General features: G+C 44.6%; 1 protein-coding gene across 2 annotated transcripts in view; it reads left to right on the forward strand.

The window, feature by feature from the left end:
- The window catches only part of MMP28 (matrix metallopeptidase 28), a 29123-nt gene that overhangs the window by 10585 nt on the left and 6639 nt on the right, over positions 1-11899 (forward strand). The window contains exons 2-5 of one of the 2 annotated variants that reach the window (XM_074263528.1): positions 2418-2497; positions 2704-2891; positions 9214-9438; positions 10354-10599. In XM_074263528.1, the coding sequence (XP_074119629.1) occupies positions 2418-2497; positions 2704-2891; positions 9214-9438; positions 10354-10599 (739 nt within the window). Of the gene's footprint in view, positions 1-2417; positions 2498-2703; positions 2892-9210; positions 9439-10353; positions 10600-11899 lie in introns of both variants that reach the window. The other variant, XM_074263527.1, reaches the window with a different exon arrangement.

Genomic DNA, 11899 nt, shown 5'->3' on the forward strand with positions numbered 1-11899 from the left:
GGAAAACTCAAATACCTCAAAGGGAAGATAGAAAACCTTACCAAGTAGTGAACTACCTGAAAAAAATAGAATGGAGAAAAGATAATTCCATGTTCGTATGACATTTAAAGCCCCTTAACAAGCTGGCCCCTTCTCACCTTTTACACTTTACTAAATATACTATATATATAAATACTCCATATATTTTATGGTTCAGTGATACAGGCTCCTTGCTGTTCTTCAAACATATTTTTCAAATTCATGCCTCTCATACTTGCAATGCTCTCCCTCCTCACCTCCATCTCCTGGCTTCTCTGGACTCCTTCAAAACTTAATTTTAATCCCACTTGCCTCAACAGGCCTTTTCCAATCTCCTTCTCCACCTCTTACCTTCCCTCTGAGATTTCCATCTACCATGATATTTTCAGTTGGAACCAATTCTTTCTGACCCCCATTTGGGGTTTTCTTGGCAAAGACACTGGAACAGTTTTGCATTTCTTTCTCCAGCTCATTTTACAGTTGAGGAAACTGAGGCAAATAAGATTAAGTAATATGTTCTGGTCAAACAGCTAGGAAGTATCCGAGGCCACATTTTTAAACTCATGAAAAGGAGTCTTCCCTGACTCCAGGGCCCTTTATTCTATCCACTGTGCCTCTTAGCTGCCTTCCACTGCACCAATTCTGTATATATTAAGACCCAACTAAATTTCTCCAACCTACAGTAAACCTTCCCAAGTCCTCTTCGTTCCAGTGCCTTCCCTCAGTTAATTATTCCCTATTTGTTTTGTACATAGTTGGCTTTGCATATCTTTGTTTGCATGTTATCTTTCTCATTAGATTGTAAGCTTCTTGAGGGGAAGAGCTTTTTGCCTCTTTTTTGTAATCCTACCATTTAGCACAGAATAGACTCTTAATAAATATTTACTCAATTGAATAAAATGAAAACATGTATACTATAATTGTTTACAAGTTCTTGCCTTCATTAGAATGAGAACTCATTGAATGGCAAGAGCCACCATGTTTTTGCACTTTGTAAGCATTAATGTGTTTCTGGGCTTGACTGACTGATATGTGTGGCAGGTAGTCAAATGGGGAGACTGGGAAAGTTAGCTGGAGAGAAGGGAGTTTAATCAAACATGGTGGCTGGGGCCTTCCTAAATTAGTGGTCTAGATGAAACCATCACCAGCAGTGGTGGGAGGAGTGGGCAGATTGGGAGTTTCTCAGGGGCAGTGATTTACATTTAGGGGTTCCTTTTTAGTAGATCCCAAACTATTGGTCCAATGGAATTCACATTAAAAATTATTTAATGATTCCTTAAATAATTGCAAAATATGGTAAGTAGTATATTAAATTTCCCTGAGAGTTCACAACACTTTTTTTTCCCCACAGTTGTTGAAAAGACTTCCCAGCACACACACACATACACACACACACACACACACACACACACACACACACACACAAAGCTAGGAACCATAGCACCAATATTTAGTCACTGATATACATAAAACACATTGACTGGATGAGACAATCCCTTAAATTAGCTTCCCAATGGTAGCATTGGCTAAGCACAGCTTGGTGAAGGTCTCCAGTGAGAGATGGGCTATTAAAAGGAAGGAATCAGGAGTGAATGGCCTGCCAAAAGATGATCTATTCATGTATATGAAGCATTTGCAGGTGGAGTATTTCTAACTCTAGAAATATCTACATAGAGATGTCTGATATATTATATAAGTCAAATATGAGCCAACATCAAGTGAAATGGTGGTGGGGAAGGGCCAAATGCAGACAGTAATTGAGAGAAGGAGTTATTGGTAGGAGAGGGAAAAAGCCTTCCTAGAACAAAATTTGGTTTTTCTTTTGTTTTATTTCTTCCAATTGGCAAGGGAAGATGAAAGGGAAGATTAAATCTTTTAATTGAAAAGAAAAAGGTTTGGGGGTTTTTTCCTCTATAAACTTTCTGGAAAGAAGTGAAGTTTCTGGAATAATTTCAGGGAATCGCAAGAAAGAAATAGATCTAAGAACCTTAATGGGGAGTAGAAGAGACCTCAAGACAAAGATAATCTCAAAATGCATATTAAAGCACGTATTTATTTGGACATGGCTGAACTGGGGGATTTGTTTTGCTTAAATGTACATGTTTGTAATGTTTGGGATTGTGGTTGCTTTGGGGAAGGTTGTTTTGCTTTTGCTTTTTTTCTTTAAGGGTCACGAAAGGAAGGCAGAAAGAGAATTTAAAACTGAAAATAGAATTTTTAAAAATTAAAAAATAAAATAAAAATTTTAAAGGAAGTGGGTGAGAGGGATTGCAAAGCTTCATTTCAGGACCATGAACACCTTAGAAAGTTATGAATTCGTCAGTGATGTGATTTTATGCTTCTGGGGGCCAGGGCTGGGGGAGTAGTAACACTTTCCTTTGTCTCCCTGCCTTTCCCAGGTATTCTTGGAGAAGTATGGGTACCTCCCGGAGCACAGTCCAAAAGCTCCCAGCTCTACACAGCTTACAGATGCCATAAGGTAAGCTGGAGTGGGTCCAGGGCAGGGGTAGGAGGTTGGAGGATTGTTGAGGAGCAGTGAGGGACCCTGAGTGTTAACCTCTCCCCATCCTCACCTTGTCCATCACAACCCCGGGAAGTGAGGTCGTGGACGTTGCTCCCTCTCCCGACTCCTAGGGCATTGTCCCATGGCTCCTCTTCCCCATCTATTTTAATTCTTCCCTCTAGGGAGTTCCAGTGGGTGTCCCACCTGCCAGTCAGTGGGCAACTAGACACCGCCACGATGCACCAAATGGCCCTGCCACGGTGTGGGGTGGATGACTCGGAGAGCCATTCAGCCTGGACTGAGAGGCTCAGCTCCCTCTTTGCTGGTCGCAGAGCCAAGACGAGGCTCAAGAAACGCTTTGTGCAGCAAAGTGAGTTCTCTTTCTCCTTCCTTCCCCTCCTCCCACAGGCCTTCAGGAACTCCAAAGGGGGTGCGTCCCTTCCCTTCTTCTCTATAAGGAAGTACCCCTAACTCCCTATGGAGCAGGGGCAGTAAGAAAGTTGATGGGGACTAAAAGGGGCCAAGTCAGAACCAGGGGCCAACCTGCTCTAAGGGGAGAAGTTGAGGGCATATCTCCCAGCTTCCTCTCCCTCATCCCATTCCCATCTTGAAGGAAGCCCGGGACAGCAGAAGTAAAAGCTGAGGACCACCCACCTATATCAATGATCCTGCCAGGGGAAGCAGCCCTTGTCCCACCAGCTGTCCTCCACTTCCCACACACAGTCTTCAAAGTCCAAGGCTGGACTCCACCCTCAATCCCTCCCCTGCGGAGCTATCACACAGAGAGGAGAAATAATGCAGTGATGAAGAGCAGCAGATTTAGAGTGGGAGGGACTGAGTTCAAATTCTGACTCAGCCACCTAACACCTGTGTGAACTTGGACAACTCATATTACCTAAGTGGGCTTAAGTCGCCTCATTTGTAAAATGAAGGACTTGGATCAGATCTCTAAAGTCGTTTTCAGCCCTAAATTATGTCTGATACAATCATCTGACAACTCTTATCCCTTCTATGTAGAGACTGTTCCCGTAATGGTTTCCATATATGGAGATTTTGGAGGAGTTTTGCAAAAGCCAAAGATGATACTCAAAGTCCAGCAGATGACACAGATTATGGCCAAATACTTAACCCAAATTTTACAGTAAACTACTATAAATACTCCATAAAAAGGAAAAAAAAAATCAGACTTCTACTCTGGTATGAAGGCAAAACAATTTTACCTGCATTTTCCAAATTGGGGGGGGGGCGAGCTCCCATATTTTGGAAGGGATAACTGTAGGATAAAAAGAATATTGGATTTTGGGGCAGCTAGGTGGCGCAGTGGATAGAGCACCAGCCCTGAAATCAAGGGGACCTGAGTTCAAATCTGGTCTCAGACACTTAACACTTCCTAGCTGTGTGACCCTGGGCAAGTCACTTAACCCCAGCCTCAGGGAAAAAAAAAAATTAGATTTTAAATCTAACTCTTAAAATCAAAGAACCTGGATTCAAATGCTGGTTTTGGCACCCACAGCCTACTTAAATCCACCTACCTGTGTGATTGTGGCCAAGTCTCTGGATAAGTCTCCTTATCTAAAAAATGAGGAGGCTAATTAACCCAGTGACTTTTAAGGTTGGCCTGTCTCTATGTGGTGCAGCATATGATAAGCATTTCCTCCTGATTCCTAAATCCAGGAATCAGGGAATAAGAAATGGAATTGGTAGGATAATGTGGTGAGGAGATTCCAGCCTGGTCCTTAATATGAAATGATAACTGATGGATCATCCATCCTGGAGGTTAAGTAGGAGAAAATTGGAGCCTGTGGGGTATTTGGAGAGCCTCTATGGGTATAAAGGGGAGGGAAAGGTTGCCAAGCTGACATCTTCTGCCAGAAGGGAATAAAGAGAGTAAAGGAAACTGAACAGGTGAGGAAGGAGGCCAGGTGGCCCCTGTCTGGAGAGGAGTGTGGAGGGGAATCAGGGCAACTGAACAGGTGAGGAAGGAGTTCAGGTGACACCTGGCCCTACAGGGATGCCGGTGTAACTATGGTGATCAACCCAGTCCTGCCTATTCTCTATAGCCCCAAGTCAGGAATTTATAAACTTATAATTTTCCAAGTTAGAAAACAAGCCTGAGCCAGAAGGGCCCCCGCTCACCTGAGTTCCTTCCTTTCCTCCTTGGCTCCCCTTCCCTCCAAACAAGACCGTTCCCTTTGATTCTTTCACAGTGGGTTATTTGTCCTCTCCCACTCTTCCACACAAGAACACACAAAGAAGCTTCCTCCCTGGAACTGGCTCTGGGACAGCTGGAATCTCCAGGGCCAGCCTCAGTGAGAGCAGGGAAGGAGTTACCTAGCCAGCTGCTGCCCCCAAAGTTGCATGTGGGGGGCCCTCCGAGGAGTCCCCACCTCCTCTCCAAGAGGAAAAGGAATTGCAGGGCTGGGGGAAGCCTAATTCTGTACTCCCAGATAGTTTTTCCCCATCTTTCTCCAAAACGGGCTACACATGTTTCTTCCCTTTTAATTTACAAACATGGGTGAGAGAGGAGGGAGGGGACAGGGAGTCTAGAACCTGCCTTTTCTTGCTCTCCTTCTCTCCCAGTCTATTGGCTGATCTCTCCATCACCATCCCCAAGTGGTTATTCTCCAGGGCATTCTAGGGTCCTGGGCCAAACCAAACACAGCAGAAAAGGAACCTTACCTTGAATGGCATGAAGTATAGAAGGGGTGACAAATGAGATCTCTCCACTTCTCCATTTCCCTTTTGCTCCCATTCCTCCTCAGCCTATGATAGCCTGACATTGGGCCTAGCCCTTGCCCTCCCTCTCCCGTTCCCACACACAGTTTCCAAACCCAAGACTGCCCCCCTCCCCTCCCTGTTCCCCCTGGATAGCCACAGTCAAAGGAGAGAGCCAAGAAAGCCTCAGTTCTTAATAGATGCTAGCCTAAAGCTTTATATTTATATATTATATTTGTTTTATTTCCCAAGATTTATCACCCGCCTCATTATGCAATGTTATTCTCCTATTCTCTGTCCCCCAACATGAAAGCCCCTCCCCACTGTCCTCCCCAAGAGCAGTGGACTGTGTGTCCCAGACCTGGAGATATAGGGAGGAGAAGGAAGATGCAGGAAAAGTGGAAACCATGATGGTGGGAGGAATTACACTGTTATCTTTGGGTAATAATATCATCAACTGATACTTCAATAGTACTAGACCAGAGCTTCCTAACCAGGGGAGCATGGAACGTACATCTTAGGAAGTCCCTGAAATTAGATGGAAAAGAAAATATGCCTTTTCACTAAGCTACAATGGACATTTGACATTTCCTAAAAATGGTGGTTATAAGCAACAAACCCCAGCGATCATCAGATATTTTCATATCAGTTGTTGCAGGTATCCTGAAATATCACTTATGTTCATCACCATTTCAAAATCTAGACAGCTAGGTGGCAACAGTGGATAGAGTTCAGAGCCTGGAGTCAGGAAGCACTGAGGTCAAATCTAACCTCAGACAGCCGTGTGATCCTGGTTAAGTCATTTAACCCTGTTTACCTCAGTTTCCTCATCTGTTAAATGAGCTGGAGAAGGAAATGGCAAAGCACTCCAGTATCTCTGTCAAGGAGACCCCAGATGGAGACATGAAAAGTAGGACATGACTGAACCACAACATCTTCAAAATTATTGTAGTCATTACACCTGCTGTTCGATCTCATGTAATTGCTATCTTCCTGTCTACATACTTAATTTTCAATATAATTGATTTCCTTTGTAATCTTCTATATTTTATTTTATTTTATTTTATTTTTTTCTGAGGCTGGGATTAAGTGACTTGCCCAGGGTCACACAGCTAGGAAGTGTTAAGTGTCTGAGACCAGATTTGAACTCGGGTCCTCCTGAATTCAGGACTGGTGCTCTATCCACTGAACCACCTAGCTGACCTATATTTTATTTTTTGCATTTAGAAACATTATTGTTTAAAAAAAAAAAAAGGAAAAGAGAAAAAAAATTTAATGAAAACCTTATTGTGAGAAGGAATCCAGAGACTTCACCAGACTGACTGGCCAAAGAATCTATCTAATATACAGAAATGCTGGAGAATCTCTAACCTAGCTGTGCATGATTTCATTTGCGTTTCATACAACTTTGTGAACATTTAGACATTTTTATCCTCATTTTACAGATGAAGAAACTGTGGTTCAGGAAGACCAAATAACATAGCTGTTGAGAATCAAAAGCAAAATTTGAATCCAGCACTCTATCCAGTATGCAAAGCTGCTTCTGGGCAGGTCCGCCCTCATTGTCTGGTTTCGGACTGTGGGCAAGAGCTGAAGCGCAGATGGTGGCTCCCTGGCAGAGCTGGGGAATGGGAGGGACAAGTGCTCCCAAGGCACTGGGCTTGGATGGGAAACTGCCTTCACATTGGGTCTCTGCCCCTCTGGCTAACACTCCTATGTCCTCTCTCACGGAAACACCACTGCCCCCACAGCTCTGGGCCGCTGGGTCTCCGAATCATTGTCAGACAGAAACACTGGAGCCATTCATTCCGGTCAATCCCCGGCTTGTGTGAGCCTGGCATTGTAGAAAGAGTGGGAGCCCCAGGCCCCACGGTTAACCATGGTGCCGCTCTAGCTTGCCCCCAGTCCTTTTGATTTTCTGGGCCTCAGTTTCCAAAGTGTAAAATGAGGTCACTTAAGCTCAATGGCCCCTGAGGAGCCCCTTCTCCCAATTCTGACTTAGCCAATGGGAAGCGGGAGGAGGGATAAGGTGGTGATGGGAAGGTGTCTGAAGAGAACGAGCAGGAACCACCCAATCAGCAGCACCAGGTGGAGAAAGCTACTTTCCCTCTCTGAAGTTGGAGTCACCATGGAGGGATGAGCGGAGTGGGCAGGAGTCAGGAACGCCTAAATTTGAAGACTGTCTCAGACTTAATTTATTGTGTCACTTTGGCCAGCTCACTTCCCTTCTGACTTAGTTTCTTCATGTGTAAAATGAAAAGATTGGATTTGATGGCTCTAAGGGCCCTTTCAGATAGAGATCTATAATCCTATGAAAGAAATTACTTAAACTGACTGGAGATGGTTGTAGCTTGTAACAGAAAACCACCTCTTTCTTCCTCCCTCCCTCCCTTCTTTTCCCTTCCCTTCCCTTCCTTCTTCCCTCTTTCCCCTCCCTCCCTTTCTCTCTTCCCCTCCACTTCCTCCTCTCTCTCCCTCCCTTCCTCCTTCCCTACTTCCTTACTTGCTTGCTTCGTTCCTTTCTTCTGTCTCTCCCTTCCTCCATTTTCTTCTCCTCCTTCCTCCCTCTATTCTTTCCTTCCCTCCCTCTCTTTCTTCCTCTCTTCCTCCTTCTCTCCTTTTCTGTTTCTTCTTTCTTTACTTCCTCCCTCCTTTCCTCTCTTCCTTACTTCCTTCCTTCCTTCCTTTCTTCCTTTTTTCTTTCCCTTTTTCTTCCTTCCTTTTTTCTTTCTTTCTTTCTTTCTTTCTTTCTTTCTTTCTTTCTTTCTTTCTTTCCTTCTTTCTTTCTTTTTTCTTTCTTTCTTTTTTCTCCTAAGCTTCCTAAATGACATAAAGAATGGGGTGAAGTGAGGGGGTTGAGAAAGAGTAGGAAGAAATGACAATGAGCTTTTCTTTTGGTTCTCAAGGCAGTCACAAGCCCGGGATCCCATAAATGGGAAAAGAAGGATAGGCGACAGCAGAAGCAGCTGGGGATCACCCCCATCCCCTTGCCACCTACCAGATGCTTTGAAAGAATGGGTTGAACCTGGGGGTCTCAGCTGGAAAGGAACATAAATAAGAATGAAAATCAGTCCTAACCCCACATGATCAGCCCCAGGTGGGGATGGGAGAAAGGGAAAGATGGGCTTGGGTAATGAAGTCTCAAGACCTTGGGGTTGACCTACATATCTGGGTCAGACAAGGAAGTCTCTGAGGGGAGGAGCTCCATCCCCTTGTATGTCATAGACCTTTTTTTTTTTTTTTTTTTTTTTTAAATAATAAATGTTATTGCCACTCTTTGGTTTTAAATCTCAGTCACTCTACAGTGACCAGCTTAGCCAAGTTTGCTACATTTTACCCCTGTAATGCCTCACTTGTCTGCCAAGAGAAGAATATTTCAATTGTTGTTCTCTTGGGAAAATACCGATTTTTCTTGTGATTCAGTATTCCAAACCATAATTTTCTAATCTAGAATTTGGAGTCTGAGGCCCAGAAAAGAAAGTGGGGGCTGTGTGGAACAGAACAAGTATTAATTAAACCCCTATTATATATCCAGCAAAGGGTTTAGTGCTTTACAAATACTATTTCATTTAGTCTTCATAGCCCCCCTGGCAGGTAGATGCTTTAACATCCCCATTTTGCAGAAGAGGGAACTAAGGAAACTAGCATTTTAGTGACTTGCTCAGGGTCACACAGTTAGCAAGTATTTGAGGCAGGATTTGATTTCAGGTCTCCCTGAGACCAGCACTCTACCCTGGGCCACCTGGCTGCCCCTACAAGAAAGGGCAAGTCAGACAGGGAATTCCTGCCTTACCTGCTTCAGTGTTCTTTCTACTCCATCAAGACTCCCCTCCCTCTTCCCCATGACTGAACAATAGGGGAAAAGTTAAACATGTATCAGAAAAGACTCAGGAAAAAAGGATCCTGACCCTGGAGTGTGCAGGGAATTGAGTGCATAAGCAGGCTAACGTCCAGGTCTCTGGTTCTTTCTCCAGCAGGAGGCAAATGGTACAAACGCCATCTTTCCTACCGCCTGGTGAACTGGCCCGAGTACCTACCAGAGCCAGCGGTTCGCCAGGCCGTGCGGGCGGCCTTCCAGGTGTGGAGCAACGTGTCCTCTCTGGAGTTCTGGGAAGCCCCAGCAGCAGGCCCCGCCGACATCCGCCTCACCTTTTTTCAGGGTGATCACAACGACGGGCTCAGCAACGCTTTTGATGGGCCAGGTGCTGACTCCTTCCTCTTCCCTGTAAGCCTCTCTCTTTAACTCCTTCCCCTGGAAGATCTCCCCACTCCTATCCCTTAGCCTAGAGAGGTGGTGAGGGGTCTCTGGCTAAGAGCAGCAGGGGGGAAGGAGGGCATGGCTGCACCAGTGAAATGCTCACATGCAGATACATGTTTACATACATGCATAATTATACCCACACATGTTTGTAAATATAGTTATATAACACAGTGTACCCATTTGCACATACATGTACATATATACATGTGTGTTTACATGCATTTATACATATATGCATGAATATACACACGCAATTGGGCAAGCAAAATAGAAAAAAAGGGAAAAATGGAAATCATTGTTCTGTCATCCACATCTTTACTCACTTGCTACAAACACACCTCTTCCTGTTTCCCTTGGTGGTTCCATTTATTTTCCTTTCCCTGTAATGATAGAGTGGAAATAACAAAAAAGCATGAAATTCCTTCTAGCCCATGTTTTCCATAGGTCCAAATCTCCAATCTCTCTTTCCCTTTTACTTAGTAAGATGGAGGACCTGCTGACTGGATCTCAACTCTGTCCGGGTATCATTTGTGTAATGTTGGTCAAGACTTTTCATCTGTTGAAGCCTCAGTTTCCCACTTTGTAATGAAGGGGGATCAGATGATTTAGGAAGTCAGAAGAATGTAGTAGAAATTGTTAGATTTTGAATCAGAAAACCTAAATTTGACTATTTCCCCTTCTACTAAGTTTTAGTGGGATCGGGCAAAGTTCCTCAGCTTCCTCAACTGTCAATCAAATGAAGGCACTGTCCTCTTGCCCAATAAATCTAAGACCGATGATCCCCCCCAACCCTGCTCCCCGCTGTCCACCTCCTAGGAGGACTTGTAACTGACCTGCTGCCTCTGGGTATCCGCAGGAGGTGCCCTGGCCCACGCCTTCTTCCCCCGTCGTGGGGAAGCGCACTTTGACAGGGATGAGCGCTGGTCCTTCAAAAGCCGCAGAGGTCGGAACCTGTTCGTGGTGTTGGCCCATGAGATTGGCCACACGCTGGGGCTGGGTCACTCCCCTGCTCCTCGGGCTCTCATGGCACCCTATTACAAGCGACTGGGACGGGACTCTGTGCTGAACTGGGATGATGTCCTGGCCATCCAAAACCTGTATGGTGAGCATCCCTCTTCTAAGCCCCTCCTAACTTCCTTGCCCCTGTCTCAGCCCCAGCGAGTAGATCCAAGCTAACAACATGTCCACTCCATGACACTCAGTGCCCTGACTCTCACTTCTAATCTCATTTCCCCATCCTTTTCAATCCCATGACACTCAGGTACCCATTCCCTTTCACCCCTGACACTCAACACTCCCATCTCAGGCTCTCAATCCTTTCCACCTTCCTGGTTTTTGCATTCATTTTCTTGAATCCTTGGCTTTTCTTGAATCCCACCCCAACAAAACCCTGAACAAAAGCCCCTATCCCCTGCTCACATTCAGCGTTCTAACCCTTCGCCTCCAGCCCCTTCCGTGCCTAACCCTTAGCATCTCCCACCACATGACCTCCAGGCCCCCAAATCTACTCCTGCCATAATGTTAAACTTCTTGATCTCCAGAGATCCCAACTATTCAACCCCAAACTTCTTACTCATCGACTCCCTCACCCTCAAGTCATCTCAACACTTTTTTTTTCCAGTTGAGACATTTTAAACTATTTTATTCTTCAGAAATGTTCTTTTAAAAAAATGTTAATATATTTTTGTTTTCAAAATACATTCAAAGACAATTTAGTCAATATGTACCCTTGCAAAACCCTGTGTTTTCCCCTCTCTTCCCCCCCCCTTAGACAGCAAATAATCCAATATAGGTTAAACATGCGGAATTCTTCTAAACATATTTCCACATAATCACAAGAAAAATGAGATCAAAAAGGGAAAAAAAAAGAGAAAGAAAAAAAGCAAGCAAACAACAAAAAAGGTGAAAATATATGTCGTGGTCCCCATTCATCCTCTTTCATCTCAACAATTTTTAATCTCCCCCTTTAGGTTGTTATGACTTTCACAGCTTACTGATGTGGAACAGAATTTCTTTCCCCAAAGCTGTCCAGACCCATTTCCAAGATGCCAAGCTACTGAGCAGATTTGGGGGTTGATACTTCTCCCTCTGGTGACCCATTTTCTCTATGGTCTTGTCTGGTACCCTTCTCAATCTAATGCCTCCGATCCTGTCCCAGCTCCCCTTGAGTCTACGTCTGGTCTCTTTCCTTTCCCCTTTCCCTACTTCCCAGTATTTAACTTATGAACACCACTTACTCAAGCAGCCCTTCCCCTTTAGAATCGCTCTCTCTTATATCTTTCCCCTGCTATTTCTGTATTCCCTTCTATTTAGCCTCCTCCTTCCCTTTTCACCTTTCCCCTCCCTCTTTTCAGAGAAGTTTCTCTGTAAACCAAATATGTACCTCTGGTCTCTAAAAGGCC

This window comes from Sminthopsis crassicaudata, chromosome 4, assembly GCF_048593235.1.
Source record: "Sminthopsis crassicaudata isolate SCR6 chromosome 4, ASM4859323v1, whole genome shotgun sequence".
Lineage (NCBI taxonomy): Eukaryota > Metazoa > Chordata > Mammalia > Dasyuromorphia > Dasyuridae > Sminthopsis > Sminthopsis crassicaudata.